Here is a 20025-nt window from a genome sequence, read left to right on the forward strand (position 1 = left end):
TTGGAGCTATTACAGTAAAATTTACATCCTGTCCTTTTAAAAAATATAATAAATACCTGGACTTCCTTTAAGACACTGCATGTATATTCTTTATATTATGAGTAACTTTTCAGATCACAGAGTGGAACTGAGTTGAAGCAGCTGCTCCAGCTTAGTGAGCTCCTGCCAGGACCCCAGAAACTTCAGTTCCAGCCCTGGACTCCAGATTAAAAAGGAAAAAACTGACGCGGGGTTTCGTTTACTAGACTGTGTAATATTTTCCCGTTGATTCACAAAATTTAAAGTGGGTAAAAACCTCTGACAGTTTCCCCCCACTAATCCCCCGCGACCCCGCTCTGCTGCTGTCTCCTTGCGGCCGAGACGCACAGAAGCCCTTCATCACCGGAAAGGAATGCAGAAAACTATGTAAAAGTTTCCGAGTGTGTGAGTCCTTCCGTGCTGCATTTTCAGAGGTTACACATCACTTTTGGCCCGGCTGGATGTCGTAAGAGCTCGCGGCGGGGTAGGCAGAGCTGGGAGCAGCCCCCCTGTTAAGTAGCAGATTGTGTGGAGACTCTTCCCACTTGGAAGGAGGCTCGCCGACGCGTCTGGGAAGCAGAAATCCGCGGAGCGCTCTGACTTCAACTCCGTACCACCTCACTCTCCCTTGTGTCGGGCTGGGGGTCTACAGCGAAGCCTTTATCCTTTAATTTTTTTTCTTTTTAAGCAAAACTAAAATTCAGCCAGTCATCTCTATAGGTCAGTCGTGCATGGTTTTTACATTTTTGGTACCATCTGTGGGGGATTATTTTTGTCACGACTTATTACAGACTTTTTTCAGGTTTAAAAGTTGAGCTATCTGAATTCAATAATATTTCATTCATTTCTATATTTATTTGGACTATTTTGTGAATGCGTGGATTATTTCTCGACATTGCCGTGCGTAATTGCGCACGGCGCTACGGCTTAACTCACCATTAAGATAAAGTGGAAAGACTTTGTGCCCGTTAGAGTGGGTAATTTTCATCAGGCGGAGATATTAAATACTTGATTGGAGTCTGCAGAGTAAATGCAACAATAACTCGAGCTCCTTTAGAAAGTGGAAAAACGGAATTTGACGGGGAAAGATGAGCTAATGATTTGCTTTTGTGAGACTTTTGTGGGAAGTTTTAAAAGTTTCAATATGTAGATTTTGGCGAGTTTTAGACATTTATACACATGAAGTCTGTCGTGTAAGTCTTTTGTCGCTGCTTGTGGAACTTTTTCAAGCGTCAGGATGACTTTCAGACTCATTCCTCTCTCCAAAGCGGCGTATTCTGATAACTTTTCAGCCTGATGTAGATTTGAATGAAGATTAATGAGCTCCGAGGTTCTCGTTCAGATAGGATTAACAGTCTTATGAAGCCCTGAGGGAGTTTAACTGCCTCCTTGGTTCCTCTCGCAGTTTCATTCATGCACTGCTGAGACCAGCGGAGCTGAAGATGAAGAGCAGGCTCTCTCTGGCAGCGGTTGCTGCCGTCCTGGCACTGCTGCTGTCCTCCTCTCAGGCCCAGGAGCAAGGTAAAGCCGCTCCTCCTCCACTTCTTTTAATTCAACACATCTGAATTCTTCCACCTCCTCTCACCTCTGTCTCTCCTCTGTCTGCTGTGTGTAGCTGCACTTTTAGTCTAAATGAATAAAAAAATCACTGAAGCAAATGTGTGCCTGTGGATTGATTTGTTTGAACTTCTGATTTTAACTTCTGTTTGATGATTTTTTGTGATCCAGTGATTCACTTTTCCATCAGGAATTTCTGCTTGAAGAGAAAAACGACCTCAGCTTGAAATACATTGAGTTTGAGTTTCTAGACGGGAGGGTTTTTTATTATTACTTTTGTTTTCGAAGCATGTTAAACCGTGAAATTCAACTTAATGAGAGCATGAATGCAGCTCAGATTTAATTGTGTAGTTAGATGTGGCTTCATGTTGGTGATTAACAAAAAAACAAATCAGATATACGGTGAGAATATCATCACCTTTTTCCTGTAATTGAAAACCAAAGCAGTCTTGTTCTTCAATGTTGAAAGAAAAAAAATGTGATTAAAATTAAATGCAGTCTAAGTTTTTAACGCCAGGAGGCGCCGTTGCTCGAAATCCCCGACTGCCTGTTACTACAGATTACATTCCTCCAGTTTTAAAAAAGTAGAAGAGGAAAAAAGGAAAAAGCCCAGGCGGCACGTGGCCAAGTTTCCTCCCTACGTCTTTTGTCCTGATGGAACAGAAAGACAAAATATGAGTTTCGCGTTATTTTCCAGAGGTTTCAGAGGTTAGGACAGGAGACAACTGGCTGCACTGAAATCTGGATCATCTCAGAATAAAAGCAGAAGAAAGCACAGTTAAAAAAGAAAGAAGGAAAGTTTCTTCTTTTCTCCTTTCCAAGAGACTTACTGACCTCCTGAGACCCCCTCTCTGTCTTTAATGTCCCAACGGGGGCCCCTGGCCGCCTTTCCAGGGGACACAGCACAGTAATGGGTCACATATATTCCAAAATAGTTTGATGCTAGGGCCGGACTTAAAGGCTGAAACACCTTGAACACGAAGAAGCCTCTAAACAGGAAGGGCTCAGCTCCAAACAGTCACACTTCAGGGCAAGAACTGCAGAATAAAATCAGTTTAGAACCGAGCCCTGGATGTGTTTAAAATGTGGATGAATGTGCGTGTGGATGGTAACAGTGTGTGTCTGGATTAAAAGCTGAAGTTTGTCGGGTAGTTTTTGGCTGTGATACCCCCCGTTCGGAAACAGAAGCAGTGGCCCCCTCCCCCACGCAGCCCTTGAATTGATTCACCAGGTTGGTGGTTCCTCCATTTTTAACGTCCTGTAACCTTCCCCGGTCAAGCCTTGACCCCCCAGTCTTGGCTTCACGACAATATTTTACAGTGATATTCTTCACCCCTCCCCCACACTAACATAAAAACAACTGGTTGGTGGTCTAGAAATCGCGGCTAATCTATAAACTGTAGCTAGATCATCTGTATTTAGATTTATTTAATCCGTGCAGCTGCAAAGGTTGATGAGATGATTACAAACTCCGGAGCTCAGGTTACCCGCTGTTAACATGTGCTGATAAACTTCCTGCAGCATGAAAAGATTAAGAACCAGACACAGTTTTTCCACCTGTTTGTTACATGCAGAGGTTTATCGTGCATTTTTCTTTACAGTCAACCAATCCCACAAAAAGACCCAAACTAACAGCGGATGTTTCCTTCTGGTAATAAGTCACCTTCTTTAATATTTCTATTTGCCATAGAGCTCCACTGTAGACCTCGGAACACTGATGGACTCAGTTTTTGATTCTGGCAAACATGGGCACCATATTTGTGTTAATCTGCCTCTAAATATAGTCCCAAATGTGTGCTCTCCTGTATGTTCGCCAAAATCTTCAGCTTTGAACAGCTGTTTTTGGAAATTACTCAATCACTTTGAAAAATACAAACCACTTGGGAGCTTTGTGTGGGATTTATTGACAAGAAGGAAATAACTGAAAACCGTTATTCTCATTTGTCAGGAACAAAGTTACACTTCCTGTTATAGAAACAGATTTGTCTCTGCTTTTGTGCCTGAGCCAGACAGACAGTTGTGTTTATATTCAGCTATTTAAAGCCGTATCGTGACTGAATGCCTTTTTTGTAGCGCCAAGTTAGAGTCAACATCTTTGTGTATTATCTTGATAGCAAGCTAGAGCGTCATAAATAAGCACCCCAACCTGAAGAATATCATTTTAAAATATTTCTTTAAAAACAGTCTGTGGTCCCTCGTGTACATGGAAACTTTTTGTCCATTGTCCTAAGTTGTTGTCAACAACTTTTCATGTACACGTGCATGATCTGCTTGTTTTGTTGCTTGTGGAAAGAAGTTGATAACATACGTTTAGAGACATGCTCTGTGAATAAATATAATTATTATCCTCTATGTCAGTTTGGTTTGCTGGTTAACATGACAAAGACCAGTGGTTCTTAAACTATGATCCAAATCCTAGAAGTATTCTTGGAGTCTTAACTGTATGGTAAATTTCCAAGAAAGGTAGATTATAGATGCTTTTTTTTTAGACTTAAATAGTTTAAGAACCTCTGGTGTAGATTCTTTGGAAACATAAGCAAAAGATTTACACATGTCTGCAGTGACATTGTGTATTCTTTTATGAGGTTTGCAATGGAGACAATGAGAGTGATGACTCCGGTCTTTATCCATTGTATAATCAGCACTTTCTTGGTCAATTCAACATCCTGTGTTGGATTGAGGTCATGGACAGACTGCTGGATGTCCGTCAGTCCATGTTGGAGTTAGCTGACAGGAGGAGATCGTGGCTGGTGATTTAAAAAAAAAAAAAAAAAAAACTTTCACCACGACATCACCAGCCACAAACATTTCAGGATTCAAAATATTTAAAAGGCGTTGTTATCGGCATCCATGAGAGGTACGGAAGCAAACACAGGCCAAAACAAATGAATATTTTTTAAATATAATTATATTTTATTATTATTACTATTATTATCATCATTATTGTGGCTGTTCCCTCTAGGGATCGCCATGTAATTATGTAGTTGGGAAATACTGTATGTTGAGTTGTTAATGTTCAAATTTAAACACCAGGTAATAGCAGTGAAATCTTAATCAGAAAACAGTCATCATTCAAATTTTAATTCCTTAAAGGTTTTGTTTCTTAGGACCGCCATTTAAACTGAATCAATGCAATATTTAAAAAAATGAAGTTCATTTAATAAGATTGAATTAGCAATGTCAGGATATAAAAACAAGAAAGTCTCACAATAAAGCTATGTGGCTGAACAGTGGTGTCAGTAATACCATTTATGATTGATTATGCTTCATGTCTTAAGTGTTTGATGTTGAATTTTCCATTTTAGATGCTGTTGTCTTAATTTTATAAATCTGGTTTTACCAATCAACAAAGATTTTAAAATGTTACATAAAAGGTGGGAAGGTAAATCCCACACGAGTAGAATAAAGACTCCTAAAAGACCTCAAACGCATTTTTTAAATACATGCCATCGCTTGTTGCTCTTAAAATTCATTTGACCTCTGTTTTTTGCTTCCGTATTCGTGATCACGCCCGAAATTCACGTTCTCATATATGAACCCTTTGTGTGTCCCTCCTAAGTTTTAGATACCGTTGTGTTGTGTTGTGTTTGTTGTGTTTGTTGTCTTGGTCTGTTGCCTGAGTTGTTGATTGTAGCCACACGAGCCAAACGGAGGTCATTTTTTTGTCTTCAAAATGGCTTTCCTCTCATTTGTAGTTTGGTGCGTCTTGTGTTGTTTGCACCAACAGTGAACTTGTCTAACTTCACCTTGGAAGTGTTGACTGTTGGTCCTTTTTTATAATGATCACTACAATACACTTCGCTCTTAAAGATAAAGTGCTAACTGCATTGATGTTTTTTCTTCACAGTGGACCCACCATCAGACTTAAGATTTAGGATTTTAAGTGAGAACTCAGTGGAAATGATGTGGAGGAGACCACGGTCGAGGATACAGGGTTACAGAATAGAAGTGACCTCAGACACAGGTTGGTGCTCATTAAACCTGCAGGTTCTGTCGTGCCATGCCTGTAACATTACAAGTGTCATAAAGATTTCACTCAACCTGACAGGACTCAGCACTTACCGCAATTATCTAAAGGTTTCTGCAGACACAAGTTTAGCTCCAGGAGCTTCTAATGATAAAAAAGGAAAAACATTATGAATGGAGAAATCTTATCATCGGTTGCCAGCGCTGAACTTTGCCAGCACTGACATTGCAAACTGCAATCTGTGTTACTTTAGCTCAGGCATGCACATGTAAGACCTTTTATGTAATAGCTGAGATATTTATGCATAGATTTAAAAAGAAGAGCTATTATTTCAAATGATCCAAGACTTTACCCAAAATAACTCACCACTTTCAGAAAGACCATGTGCTGTTTCAACATCTTCACGAAGCACAGCCTTAGAGTATATATACGTGTACTATATTGTACTAACTTACTGATAGAACTAACATTAGTTTGCATGCTGATAGTCACCAACTCATATTTCAGAATCATCATTCAGAACCCAGTAAAATGTCCTCAACTAAGACTTCTGTATTCTATATAATTTCAAAAATTGTTAGTAAAACTTACGTGAGAACAAGTTTCTTCTTATGCATGGAAAAAATAGCACTAACATATAGTCATACACTGAGTAATAGAACTAACATTAGCTTATATATATTTAAATGTTGCCAGGTGTAAGTGACTTATTGTTGCTAACTAAAATTAACATCAACTTATATACAATCAAACACAGACATACTTTTAATAGCTGACAGAGCTAACATCAGCTTACACAAAGTCAAATGTAGATAGTAAAAATATGTCATTTACACCTAACTAACATTCAAACACTCACAGGGGTATGCAGTGTGCTGTTACTAACTAAAAGAATTAACGTCCACTTACATACGATCAAACGCAGACACTAATTAACAGAACTATTAAATCATTGACAGGTAAGGGACGTACTGTTGCTAGTTAACAAAACTAGCATCAGTTTAAATACAAACCTGTAAGTAAAAGTAAGTGAAACACTTTTTTTATTTAACAGAGGTAATGTTTAGTTATTTATGGGCAATTGCTATTAAAAAGCCATCTTAAGAAAGTGTACTAAGTGAGTAGCATATTACTTTCAATAACAGATCTTTTCTGACAAGAAACAGGTACTGAGATTATTAGCTTTTCAACATGAAGGTTTTACAAGGACTAAATTGATGAGGCTATGATGTGAATGTGACATATCATTGCTATTGCTGAACGAGCTAACTAACAGAACTAATATTAGCTTTAATATGTATATTCATCAACAAAAAGTTGTAACAGCTAAATACTATTAGCTAGCTAACCAAACTCCAAAAACGTAGCTTGCACTTCTATATTGACTAAGAAATAAATATAACAGTTACATACCTTGACTAACTGCCCATATAGCTAACTTTAACATTAGCCTTTCTATTCATGTCAATTAGCAAATAGATTAGCCAGTTAGCTTTTTATTTATTTTTTTTTTGCTGAGATAGCAAAACGAGAGTAATTTTTATTAAAAAAAAAAAAGTCAACCTACAAAAAGGTCAACCTAGAAAAGTTTCAAATGATGTTAAAAACAAATACTAAATAAATAAGCTAGGATGGGTAACTGATAAACACCAAGGTTGATATGTTTTGTCAAGAAATAGGCCTAATATATAACAGTAAATATTTTTACGTTTCTGTTTTTTGTTAAATAAAAAAGTAACTGAAAATTAGTTTGTAAGTTTTACAGTTTCAGTTATTAGAGGCACAGAAGTTTTGACATTAAATATAATCTGTTAATATTGTTCATTTCTATTAACTGAGGCTAAGATATTTTTTAACAAATAATTAGCATTCATCTTATGGAACATTCAGGGGAATTAAAGGGTTAAAATAATGTGTGTTTCGGTTTATAGTAACAAAGAAAGTCTTTTTTTATCAAATCGAATTATACTATTGTGTGTTTACATGGCTATTCCAGTCCCCGGGTCAGCAGTCGAAATCAGGTTTTTCTGAAGCCCTGTATTGACTCTTGGAGAAATCAAGTCATGTAATAGTTTCCTAATGACTTCCCTCTGACTTTGTGCATTCTTGTAGAAGAACCAACAAAAGAATTTACTCTGCCTGCATCTGCCACTAAGACCTCCATTTCAGACCTGACTCCAGATGTGGATTATGTCGTAACGATAACTGCATATTCTGGATCAGAGCAGAGTCTGCCCATCTCCGGCCAGATCACACGTGAGTCACCGTGTCTCTGCATTTGTGTGCTTGTGGAAATCAATGCCAGATGTCCAGTAAAAAGCTTGTGAGGTTAATCTGCAGCTGGTCAGTTTTTGGCAGGAAGTCAGGATGGCATGTTGGCCCACAAACTAACACCGAGTGTGGAAGATAACAGAGAGTCACCTGGCAATCTTATATAGATCTATATAAGATCGCCAGGTGTTGCTCTTTCACCAGTATATGTTAATAACATTGCTCGGTTTCTACATTAGTTTCAGTATTTTGGTGTTTCAGTACAGCAGACTGTTCGTCATTCAAGGAAACAACCTCAAATTTATTTCTTTATTTAAATTGCTTTAATTTGACTTAAAAATAGGTTTGTATTTAATTCTTTATCCTGGAAACAGTAAATCACAAAGCAATCTCACCACAAGGTCCATTTAGCATGACATTTGGAGTCAGTTAAGACAATTTTTAGCTTTGCCAAAGTTTAAAAACTGTAGACTAAAAGTCTGACTTGACAGATTTAAGCAAATCTGCAGCACAGGGAGCCAGCCAGGACAGATTCCAGTTGTATACATTTTCCATTCTGCTGGTGAACACCGTGTGATATGGTCAGAAGTTCTAGAAAAAATCCACCAAACAATCATGCTCATGAGCCTTTTTTCTCAACTGCTGCTTTTACTGGTTATTAGTCTGAGAGTTACTTAGGAGAGACAGAAAATTGTCTTTGGCTTATTCATTGATACCATAAATTCGAAAGCAAAAACAAGACAATTGAAAACAGGCATGAGGAACAACACGAACAACATGACTTCAAAGGTGTTTTTTTTTAATGCAGAAGGGAGGGGTTTTACTATTTACAGAATTTTTTGAACAGTTTACCACTACCTAATTACAGATAAAAGACACAAGAGCAGCTCAAATTGTATTGTGCAAAAATAATGGCTACATTAAGTTGTGCAATGAGAATTTATAAGTAGGCATCGCTTCTTTTGACCCTTTTGCAATTCAAAAACAATTTGTTCCTCTGCACTTGGAAAACAGCAACCTGTAGCGTGTCTACCACAGATTTCCATCAACATTTTTCCTCTATATTACTTTACCATAATCAACAGTTCCAGCACCAAAAAATAAAATTTCATTATTCATTTTGGTCACTTGGCTAAAGACATTTTTGAATTATTACAGCCTGTTATTATTGAGGTAAAGGTCTTGGTGAGATTAAAAACCTATTTTCAAGAGTTACCTGGCCTAAAAGATAACTGATATAAGCATAAACACACAAATACAACTGTCAAATGCTACAGTCAGTGAACGCAACATCTACCAGTATTATTTTCTCAGTTCTATAACACTGACTTAAATTCCCACATAGTAATCAGCTCAGATTTTTCCAGGAGATAGGGACAGCATAATTAAAGGTAGTTTTTGGAATCACCCTTACTAACATGTTACTAAAATGTTCACCACTAGGGGGCAGATACCAAAGGATAACAGCAGCACACATTTCAACACATTGCCCCTGTTGGTGACAGATCTATGTACATTTTGCAGAATGTCATTTTTTAAAAAGTACCTTCAAATAATGTTTGTATTAACATACTGCACCATCTTATTGTACTAAGAGGTATTAGATTTTTTTTTTAAGCCTGGCCCTAGTTCAGATTCATTTAACACCATATAAAGACATTTTTACCATTTTGGATCATTAAAAAGAAAGAAAGAAAGAATTTACAAAAAAGTACCTTTTTGCCTAATTCTGTTTTGGACCAAACAATTGTAAAATACAATGAGGAATAAAGTCATACTGATTATGGTTTTTACTCATACATGAACAGCAGTTAGAGGAAACCACTCCAAGGAGAGATTTGTAGGTAAAAATCAACCAATAGAAAAGACTGAAGACATTTAAAGATAACAACTTGTAAATAAAATGTAAAGCACTTTGGTGTTCAGAGGAAGGAAGGAAAGGTTTCGGATTGTCAAACCAGCAATAGGCCTAATCTATGTTTATGATGTTTACAAGCAAAAGTATGAAATGGGACACTGACCCAGATTTCAGGCTTTGACTGAGGTCTTCACTGACATCATGGCAGCAGTTTTTGGTGGGGACAACTGATGATCTGAGAAGCCCTCTGAGCTTGAGCTATGCTGGAAATCCTACACAAACTATGACATCAACCTGACAGTTTCTCCATTTGGGAGCTCATTTGGAAGTTTGTTGCATCGAGAAAAAGGAAAAATTGCTCAAGAAACCCTCTGATGAGAGGATAAATCCTACGTAGGGAAATTTAAAACACAAGAGTTGGGCTGATTTCAGAGGTCTGCCTTCAGATGAAGAAAAACAGTGACAGAAAATGATTCATAACATGTCATCACTGTAAAGATATTGGGTTTCCTGAGGATAATTTCAGCACAATAGATGATATGAACTGTCTCAGACTTTTGTAATTACGCGATTGTTTCTTTGTCTTTCAGTTGAATCTAGTGGAAGCACAAGAGGAACTCCCAGGAAACCAGACTCTTCAGATTCAGTCAGTGAGTACTTTTGTTCACTTATTACACACCTTAGTTTGACCAGGGGTTTCACTTCCTACTCAGATAATGATGAGTCATAAATCCACTGCCATACCTCGTTCATCGACTTTTTGTTCGTGGGTTTTCTTCTGGCCGGTGTTCATCAGTGTGAGCTTAGCAGTGAAGGAAGGCTCTACAAACACCCCATTGTATAGCAATAATCAAAATTAGGCCCCCATAAATCTCTGAAGGATTTGGTCATCGATTTGGTTCCCTGCCGAGCAGTTATGCCAATATGGAGGAAGCTGCACATGCTCAGTGCGGCGGGGGTCATAGGTGTGGTGGGAGGTTGCTGCTGTTGGAGCTGTGGGAGTGAGCTGAACCCAGCCCTGAAGTGCTGAGAGAAGTGGAAACCATTACAGATGCTGATTTACAAGAGCGCTGCTGCTGCTGCCACTGCTGCCCTGGCCCCTGTTCTGCACACGATGACGAGGTTGTGCAGATTTTTCCTTCTCTTCATGAGGGAAAAGTCACGAGGAAACTCCCAGAAAGCAGGGCAGAGGAGAGACAATGAAGTCTGGTTCAACAAAGAGTGTCTAAATTAACAAAAAAATAATGCATCATGACTTTAAAACATGCTGAGCTGAGAAAAGTGAATTCAAGTAAAATTTTAGTGGTTAAGGTCTGTTTAAAAGTTTAGGATTAGGCAACTAAAAGTATGCCACGTTATACTGTAAGCTGAAGGTTCTACTGTTCTAACGTTAGAGAGAAGAACCCAAAAATCAGAAGAAACATCCACATTCAGGTCTACACAGTGGCAGGACTTGAACACCAGCACTGCTGAGCTGTTTGGCGTGATGATCTTTGATGTAGCCAACGACTTCTGAAGCTTCATTGAGTCACTTGTTAGCAAATGCTTTTTCTGGCACATGTACAGGATTCAACTTCATGAGTGGGATATTTACTGACATCTTAGTTTAACCCTCAGGCCTTAATTTCAAGCATTAACCAAACAAATCCACTCAAATTGACTTTCAGATGAGAGAGCCAAAAGTGGAACAGTGCAAATCAGTTTTGGCTTTAAAACTCATTATTTAATCTAAAATAAGACTGAGTGGGGTTTTTTTTAGTCTCAACAAAGAATATTAACGTTATCGAGAAAGTACTGTCACTGAATAAACCTAAAGTCCAAGGCTATTACTCACATATGGCGGCAGAAAAATTACATTTTTCTGATAAATCACCATCTTTAAAATCTGTTTAATGTTCAGCGTTTTCTTCCTTTTCATTCTTGAACTTTTTTTGTAGGATGCTCTGCCAGCATCATCGGCGATGTGGTGTTCTTGGTGGACGGCTCCTGGAGTGTGGGCAGGCCAAACTTCAAATACATACGCTCCTTCATCTCTGCGGCTGCCGGAGCCTTTCATATCGGCGAGGAAAAAACCCGGGTAGGCGTGGTCCAGTACAGTGATGACGCCAGGACTGAGTTCAACCTGAACGAACACCAGACCAGACCGGCGCTTCTGCGGGCCATCGGCTCAATGCCGTACAAAGGAGGCAACACGAACACAGGTGACCTGTTGATGCTGTTCAGTTCTTTGGGTTTTCTGTGGAGTTAAATTGACCTAGGACATTTTCAATCAGTACAGAAACACCCTTTTTAAGGGGGATGTTTATCTTTGGTAGCAAGCATAATCGTTTTTTAATACATGGCTGTTAAAGAGTGATTTGTTTTTGTGAGGTGAGTGCTCATTTCACGTGTGTCTCGCTTGGCTCACTTGACAAATATGCAGGCAAATCTCTGGGATGTAAGGGAATTAAAAACACATCCATTAAAGTACAGGGAAATACAATTATAATGACATTACACACAGTTTAACTTGCTGAGAAAGCAATAAAGCAGCCTTGTCAGGGCCACTTGAGTCAAAACGGGATTGTTATTGCAAGTGAAGTCATTTAAATTTGGCGAGATCACTCTGATCTGGGACCTCCCCGCCCTTCCATGGGTGTACATGGAAAGAGAGCAGCAGCAGGACCCTCTGACAAAACAGAGCAGGCATTGATAATAAGAGAAATGACAATGATTAAGTCAGATATAGCATGAAATGGAAGAGCTGGATTAGAGGTGGGCTGCAAAGTAGCTCACAGAGGTAGCGGTAACTGTATGCAGAGTGAAGTAGTGCCTGAATAGTGCACGCAAGATGAAATCAGAAATGCCAGGAGTGCCACTGAATTTGAACCATTCCTGCTAAGACTATGCTCATTTTATATCCTCAAATTTTGAAACAGACCACATATGAAATGTTCAGAAGGCAGATCAAGAAAATTACAAGTAATATAAAATTTCGTCAAGAAAAGAAAAAGAAAAAACTGAGTTTATATCAAACTTGAAGGAGCGCATGATCAATGAAGTTACCTCAGAGAATTAAATGTCAAAAGGTTTGCTGGTGGATTTCTCATCATGATTATGTGCTGTGCTTCATCCTTCTGTGATATCTCTGATTTTGCTGCTCGGTTTATTGCTGAGTTTGAGTTTTGGTCTACAAAAAGATTTTTTGAATCAAATAGTTGTTTTTCTCCTCATCATTCTACAATTTAAATCTAAGAACACCCAATGAAGTAAAACTTTTCTCTCTCTCATTGGTCCAGGTGACGCTCTGGACTACGTTTTGAGAAATGCTTTCAGTGAGGCGGCCGGTGCCAGAAACGGTCTCCCCAAAGTGCTGGTGATCATCACAGATGGCAAATCTGAGGATCCAGTGGCGAGCTATGCCAAGCAGCTCCGGAGCACGGGGGTGGAGATCTTTGTCCTCGGTACGCAGCCAGGAGCAATTTTATTGCACTCCACATTACATTTTCCATTCGTATTTAATGCTTTTAGCAGGGGTTTGTAACAAAAGCAACCTGTGGTGACGTAGTAATGGAACAAGGTTAAATTCCTACATCGTTAACCTACAAGCAAGTGATAGCAGGTTTTATGTGTGTTTATGCTCCAGTTTCGCTCAGACTTTCCACAAACTCAGACGAAGAAACACCACTGGGATGTTGCTATGGAGTTAAAGAGGCCTGGTGGTTCAGAATAGCTCATCTTTTGCAGTCAGTGGAAACAGATCAATGATAGAAAACTGCTTAGCGAGACACTAATGGTTTTTAGTTTTTGTCAGAGGACCACTGTAAACTTCCTGCTACGTTCCCTAGAGACAACTTATCGGGCTAGCCATCATGTTTTTGGAGGTTATCCCAGCTTTAAAAGGATTCTTAAAGGTGGAGTTTGGTGGAGTTGTCTTAAGGCAAAGCTTACAGTGACATGGCTTCTTTTGGCAAATATGAGTTCTTAACTTTTGTGGGTCTACAGTCACGTGTTTTATAGAAACACTGAAAGGTGCAGGAAGTAATGGTGATTGCTCAGTGCCTCTTATCAAAAAGTTGTTGGGTTTTAACCCCAGCCCCACCAAATAGGCACTTATGAAAGACCTTTAACCCATATCATAGTTGACCCTGTCTAAAAGCAATAAAAATATTTATTAGTAAGTACCTCTCTCAGTAAGAAAGTTCACAGGATACCAGCTTTCTTAGTCAAACTTAAATCTATGAATGGGTACAACTCTTCCAACAGTGTCAAAGTTTTACAGAGGAATATAGCATCATAAACCCTTTTCATATTTACTGCCCATGTTGTCAGACTTTCCAACCAATGTGGAACAGAAAAGCTAGAGAGCATTTAATATGCAAACGTGGAAAATAAATGCTCGCTTAACTTTGTTACAGATTGCTCATTTCATCCAGTATTTACAGACCTGGAGCAAATGCACCCGTTACCTCGTCAACCAATGCCAGTGAGTTTACAAGGATGGCTAAGAATTCACTGGTGTCGCCTCAGCTTAGCTCAAAATGAGGAATCATCTCTAAATTTGGCCGGCATTGAAAACCACAACAATTTCCACATGTTCATGAAGAACCATCCACTCTGCTTTTACCACAGCTTTGAGTTTGTGGTTTGTCTTTTTCCTCCGTAGGTATCCAACAGGCAGATGAAGAGGAGATGAGGCTAATGGCCTCTACCCCTTACAGCAGTCACATCTACAGTGTGGCCACCTTCGACATGATAAAGAACGTGCAAAAACAGCTCATTACTCGGATGTGCGCTGGTGTAGAAGATCAGCTCAATGTAGTCATCAGTGGAGACGAATGTGAGACATCTTTAAAACTACTACTTTCATGCCTAGTCTGAGTTGTTGACAAAAACATTCTCCTGAAGTTGCCATTTGTACCTTTGTTTTTACCCTTTAATATGGTTGAAACTGTAGTTTGATGTAGATTGCAGTATACACTCTTATTTTTTGTCTCTTATTTTTTATTAAATTTTTCCAAATATATGACATTATAATTGTGATTCCATCTCTGACTTTTGCAGTTGTTGAGCCAGCCTCCAATCTCCAGGTCCTGGAGGTAATCTCAAAGTCCATGCGGTTGACGTGGGACCCCTCTATCGGAGATGTTTCCGGATACAAGATTCAGCTGATCCCCATGATGGCTGGCAGCATGCGTCAGGAACTGTATGTGGGCGCAGGCCAGACCTCAGTGGTGGTCCGAGGTCTCTCGGCAGATACAGAGTACCAAATCGTTCTGTTTGCCTTGAAGGGATTGACACCCAGCGAGCCCGTCACGGCCATGCAGAAGACTCTGCCAGTTAGAGTCTCACTGGGTGAGTACCAAACAATGAAAGTAAAAGTTTATAGAGAGACTTCTCTTTGACTACCGGCATAGATTAATGAATAAAATGTCTGTAAGTGTATCAGTGGTTTAATTGGCAGGCTCTGGCAAACTGTACTGACTCAACGCTCTGCTGTAAATAATGCAAAGAAACCTGGAAACATGTCAGACTAAACAAATTGCAGGTGACAATCAAAAAGTTCTGGGAACAGGTCCATAAAAAAGCTTACCAAATTTAAACCAGTGATGTCTAAGTCATCGCCTCTAGCTCTAGTCCTGAAGACTAATTTTATATCTTAAAAACAAAAAAAAGTGATTCTTGGAATAAATGTTCATAGATTTCAATGCTTGTTAGTTAGAATACTTCCTTATTTTCTCCAATGATTGCCAAGACTTTGGAAAGCAATTAAAAAAAAAACAAATTCTGATAGCAGAGGGATAGAGTTAGAGCTAGTATTATGCCTGATTAGACCTCAGGGGGCCTCAGCGTGGCTGATCTCACTTTAATGGTCATCTGTTCTGGCATGTCCAATCACTCAAATGGCTCCCTGGATGTTCAGTTCTTCAAAAATTTGGAGTTTTCAGTCATGCTAGCAGCAAGTTGGGTAAGGAGCAAGACCAAGAGCATGGTCTTTCATGAGTTATGCACAGTAAATTTGTCCCCAGGGTGAGTGCATTAGCATAGAGTTGTACTGCAATGTCCTGATTCTTCTGAGGTAGAACATTAAGACAAAGTGATCTGAGCTGTGGTATATACCACCTGGACTGAAGGATCACTGTTTTGACACGACTGAGGAGAATGAGCGTACATCGCATTTGGAGGTTGACACGCTGATTAAACAATACACCATGGACTTGCAGCCACACTGGAAACTGTGCACTGCTGCCAATTTGACTAGAAAAACCAGCCAAATTCTAATCAATTATAGTTTTCACGTGTCTATGAGCGCCCTTGTAACATGTTGTTCAAATGGTGTATTATCTTTAGAGGACTAGCACGTGCTTTTTCAACACCACCATTCTTTAGCTCATTATCATCTTTCTACAAGAATAAACACCTTTAGATATCATTGTCACTGAACAGTAAAGAATTTAACAGTCAACTCTGTACTTTTTTTTCTTTCTATCCAGAGTGTTCCCTTGGTGTGGATGTGCAGGCTGATGTTGTCCTTCTGGTTGATGGATCCTATAGCATTGGTCTGGCAAATTTTGCCAAAGTAAAAGCCTTCCTAGAGGTGTTGGTCAATACTTTTGACATTGGGCCTGACAAAGTTCAGATCAGCTTGGTCCAGTACAGCAGGGATCCTCACCCTGAGTTCTACCTGAACACTCACCACGATCTAAATGCCGTGGTCAAGGCTGTGCGAAATTTCCCATACCGTGGCGGCTCTACCAACACCGGCAGGGCCATGACTTATGTCAAGGAGAAGATATTCCAGGCTGCCAGAGGAGCGCGTGCCAATGTTCCTCGTGTCACCATCCTCATCACTGATGGAAAATCATCCGATGCCTTCCAAGAGCCGGCCACCAGGCTGAGAAATGCTGATGTGGAAATCTTTGCTGTGGGTGTTAAGGATGCTGTGCGAAGTGAGCTTGAGGCCATTGCTAATCCACCTGCAGAGACCCATGTGTACACTGTAGAAGACTTTGATGCCTTCCAGAGGATTTCCAAAGAACTCATTCAGTCCATCTGCCTCCGGATTGAACAGGAACTCCGCAACATCCTCCAGAGACGTAAGTAATGTGGTTATAATCCTCTATGCAGATGACATTGTGCTATGCTGGGCTTTGTTTGACCAATGTGCTTGTGTTTTGTGTTTAGGGTTATAGAGTTCCATAAGATTTAATTTTTTCTTTTGATGGATACATATATTATGTTTCTGCTTTTTGATTTTTTTAATTCAGTCTTTATTTGGACTGTGTTATTTATGTAAAAAAAGAAAACAATGCTCATTTTAATCTAATTCAGGTTGCTTTATGTAGTTGTGTACATCCTAGCTTTAACTGTAATGCTGGATGTTAATCAGTTTTACACACTGAATCCCTATCAAACATGAACATGGTTGAAACAACAAACATGAACAAAACACCACAGAAGTCTTTGTAATTTAATTAATTTGGCAACTGATTACTTTTAAAGTAATGTGAACTTTTGTCCTCTTTTATCTACATTATAAACTTGCAAATTAGAATAAATTCAGAAAGTTAATTGGGAAACAGTCAGAAATTGGAGGTTTGACATTCATACTCTTCTTTCGATTGAGGATATTTGCTTTATTTCATTATTTATAGTCTATAATAATTGATAGTATAAAACAGTGACTGGACACAAATTTTTTTCAATAGAAAGTCTGAAAAGGACATCTAGGCAATGTCCAAGACGTACATCGTGAAGTCAGGGAACTTACTTTTGTTTGCATAAGTTTTCTTTTTTCAATTACAGCCAGAAATCAAGAGCATATTAAGGCTATTCAGCATCATAATTATAGGATTTCTTTTAATGCCAAGCTGTAGTATACCCTATGAACTGTATACCAATACTCCAGCATCAACATTATAATTCTGTGAAAACTAAGTTTGAAGATTTGAACCATTCACTGTTGATCTCGGTCTTGAAATCACCAGTCTGCAACAAATGTACTGCTTTATGACTGATTTCAGCGCATTTTTACCTCTTTGGCTATTAATTCTGAGGCTTCTCAGTTACACTGGAGGATTCAGTTTTCAGGATTCATGAGCTGAACACCTTCATTCAGATCAGATCAGCCCCTGTCACATTTGAGTACAGTGCAAAAGCTAAAACGCTCAGTGCAAAATATACAAAAATATATTTTTTAAAAACCCCAAAAACTTTGTTCACACATGTTTTATACTGTTTTAGATGAATTCTGAATTCTGATTTCCTTTGCAGACAATGATATTTTTTATGTTGATGGATAGAAACAGATCTTTATCCGTTTACTCCGTTTTACATTTGCTAAATTACATTCAGAGGACTTTATGAATAAACTTTGCTTAATTGTTGGCACGAAGTAGCTCAACAGAACCAACCATGGAGTACGAAACAGCCCACAGTTTATTAGTTATATATATATATATATATATATATATATATATTATACAATTTGCTTTCAAGCATTTCCATTTGTTCAGCAAGTATAGTTTTCAGTGTTCACACAATAATGAAAAAGAAGTACAACCTCAAAAACTATAAACAAGTCCAGCATCCTGTTGGTCTCTATTTTGGGGTTAATTTTGGAGATTTATCTTGCTTTCTTTCTTTATTTGTTTTAAACAAGTTAAACACATGTTGTTAGTTTTTCAAGATTTTCCACACCAAACAACAGCTTCCTCCTCCTAACCACCAAACAGCTGAAGCTGCTTTCATTTATTTGCATACAGTGCTAAAAACAATGCCAATGCTTTTTATCAATCCATGGGTTTAGTACAATAATTAGAAATCTTTTCTTAAAAATTTCAGTTCAAGTTCTAAATCTACCAGTTAACTTATTGTTACACGTGCAGTCAAGAAATCAACATTTTAACAATTAACCACAGCAGCAGTTGGTTGCAACTTTACCCCCCTGTGAGGTCGATGAGAGTACACAACTGTACCATCAGCCATCCACATGGACATGATTACTGTCATGTCCCTTTTCTGAGCATGTCTTTATTAGCTAAAACCTTTTTTTTTGCCTCAATGTGTAAAACACATGTCCACCTTTTGATTTTTCAAGGACAGGGAGAGTTTCTGCATGTGCAAATAGGGTCAAATAGTCCTTTGCAGAGATGTATTTGCATTTGTTTAAACTGAGCCAGAGCAGCAGATGACTCAGTGTGTTACCACACAAAGTCTATGCAGGCTGTCAGGTGTGTTGTCTGTCACATAAACAAAACTTTGAAGTGCAGTTCTTTGCACTGAAGTCATCACCCACCCCAAAACGTCTGGTAGTCGGGTTTAAACACCAAACATGTTAAATCACAAATGCTGTTTCATCCTCTTAGAAAAGGGCAATAATAATCGCTCAGTGTTTGCCAAAACGAGCTTCCACGTCTGGCAGTGTTAAATGTGACTCACACCAGCTTTGATTGCCAATTATATAATCCTTATATAATAATGACTTTATGTCAACAAAGAGAATGTGCAGGAGCCCAACTTAAAGAGCTCTGGTAGCGGGCCTCGGCCCTCCCGATCCTGAATGATGGCACTGTCAGATATTATCTGCCTTGTAGGTCGGCCCTTTTTCTTCTACTTTTGTCTATTTCAGATGATGGTTTATGCATATGGATAACAGCCTTAGACAGGAAGAAAAAAAGAGAGCTTCCAGAGAATACGAATTGTAGAACTGCTTTAGTTTTTCCACTAGAAAGACTGAGCTGATTGATGATGCAAGTCTGAGCCTGTTGGCCAGCTGCTTGAAGTAATGTGTTCATTGTGTCTGAAAAATCAATACCAGGGAGATAAGTTGCAAACTTCAATGAATAAATTAGTCAGGGTTGCTTGTGGTGGGTCTAATCTCAAATGACCTAGTGGGAAAACAAAATCTCGGGCAGCTCACCGAGTGTGGACTTTGAAATCTGCAACAACAGGACTCCTAAGGGACCCTTTTCACGACAGGGGACACTCATAGGTAATCACATCTGGGGCTGATTTAACAGATGCAGCATGTGACTATGAATCACCTTTAACTAATAGCCAGATTTGGAGAAAGATGCTGTTTTTCCCACTATATCAAAGATGTCAGACACATATTTTGGGCTACATACAGCCCAGTTTAATGTCAGAGCCAGACCAGGAATGTATTTCTTCTGATGACCGATCCATTTTGAAAACAGATGTCAAACCACCTGTAAATATCTCAGTTGTTCCACATTTAGTCAGTCAGTTTAGTTTTTGGAATTAAACACCAAATTGCATTTTAACTTCTGATAAAGCACAAATCATGATAAAAAAAAAAAGTTATCAAGATTTAAAAATGCTATGAAGAATTTCCACAGAGATGGATAGTATA

At 38.8% G+C, this 20025-nt stretch overlaps 1 protein-coding gene across 3 annotated transcripts in view; it reads left to right on the forward strand.

Annotated features, from left to right (window-relative positions):
• Window positions 1-580: 580 nt before the first annotated feature.
• Window positions 581-20025, forward strand: part of col12a1b (collagen, type XII, alpha 1b) — a 155379-nt gene continuing 135934 nt past the window's right edge. Inside the window, exons 1-10 of one of the 3 annotated variants that reach the window (XM_063494563.1) lie at window positions 581-738; window positions 1424-1539; window positions 5423-5539; window positions 7655-7798; window positions 10262-10321; window positions 11609-11872; window positions 12950-13114; window positions 14317-14490; window positions 14715-15005; window positions 16145-16747. In XM_063494563.1, the coding sequence (XP_063350633.1) occupies window positions 1461-1539; window positions 5423-5539; window positions 7655-7798; window positions 10262-10321; window positions 11609-11872; window positions 12950-13114; window positions 14317-14490; window positions 14715-15005; window positions 16145-16747 (1897 nt within the window). In that variant the 5' untranslated portion in view covers window positions 581-738; window positions 1424-1460. Of the gene's footprint in view, window positions 739-1423; window positions 1540-5422; window positions 5540-7654; window positions 7799-10261; window positions 10322-11608; window positions 11873-12949; window positions 13115-14316; window positions 14491-14714; window positions 15006-16144; window positions 16748-20025 lie in introns of those variants that run through there. The other 2 variants (XM_063494564.1, XM_063494565.1) reach the window with 2 other exon arrangements.

The sequence above is a fragment of the Pelmatolapia mariae genome, linkage group LG15 (assembly GCF_036321145.2).
Source record: "Pelmatolapia mariae isolate MD_Pm_ZW linkage group LG15, Pm_UMD_F_2, whole genome shotgun sequence".
Taxonomy (NCBI): Eukaryota; Metazoa; Chordata; class Actinopteri; order Cichliformes; family Cichlidae; genus Pelmatolapia; species Pelmatolapia mariae.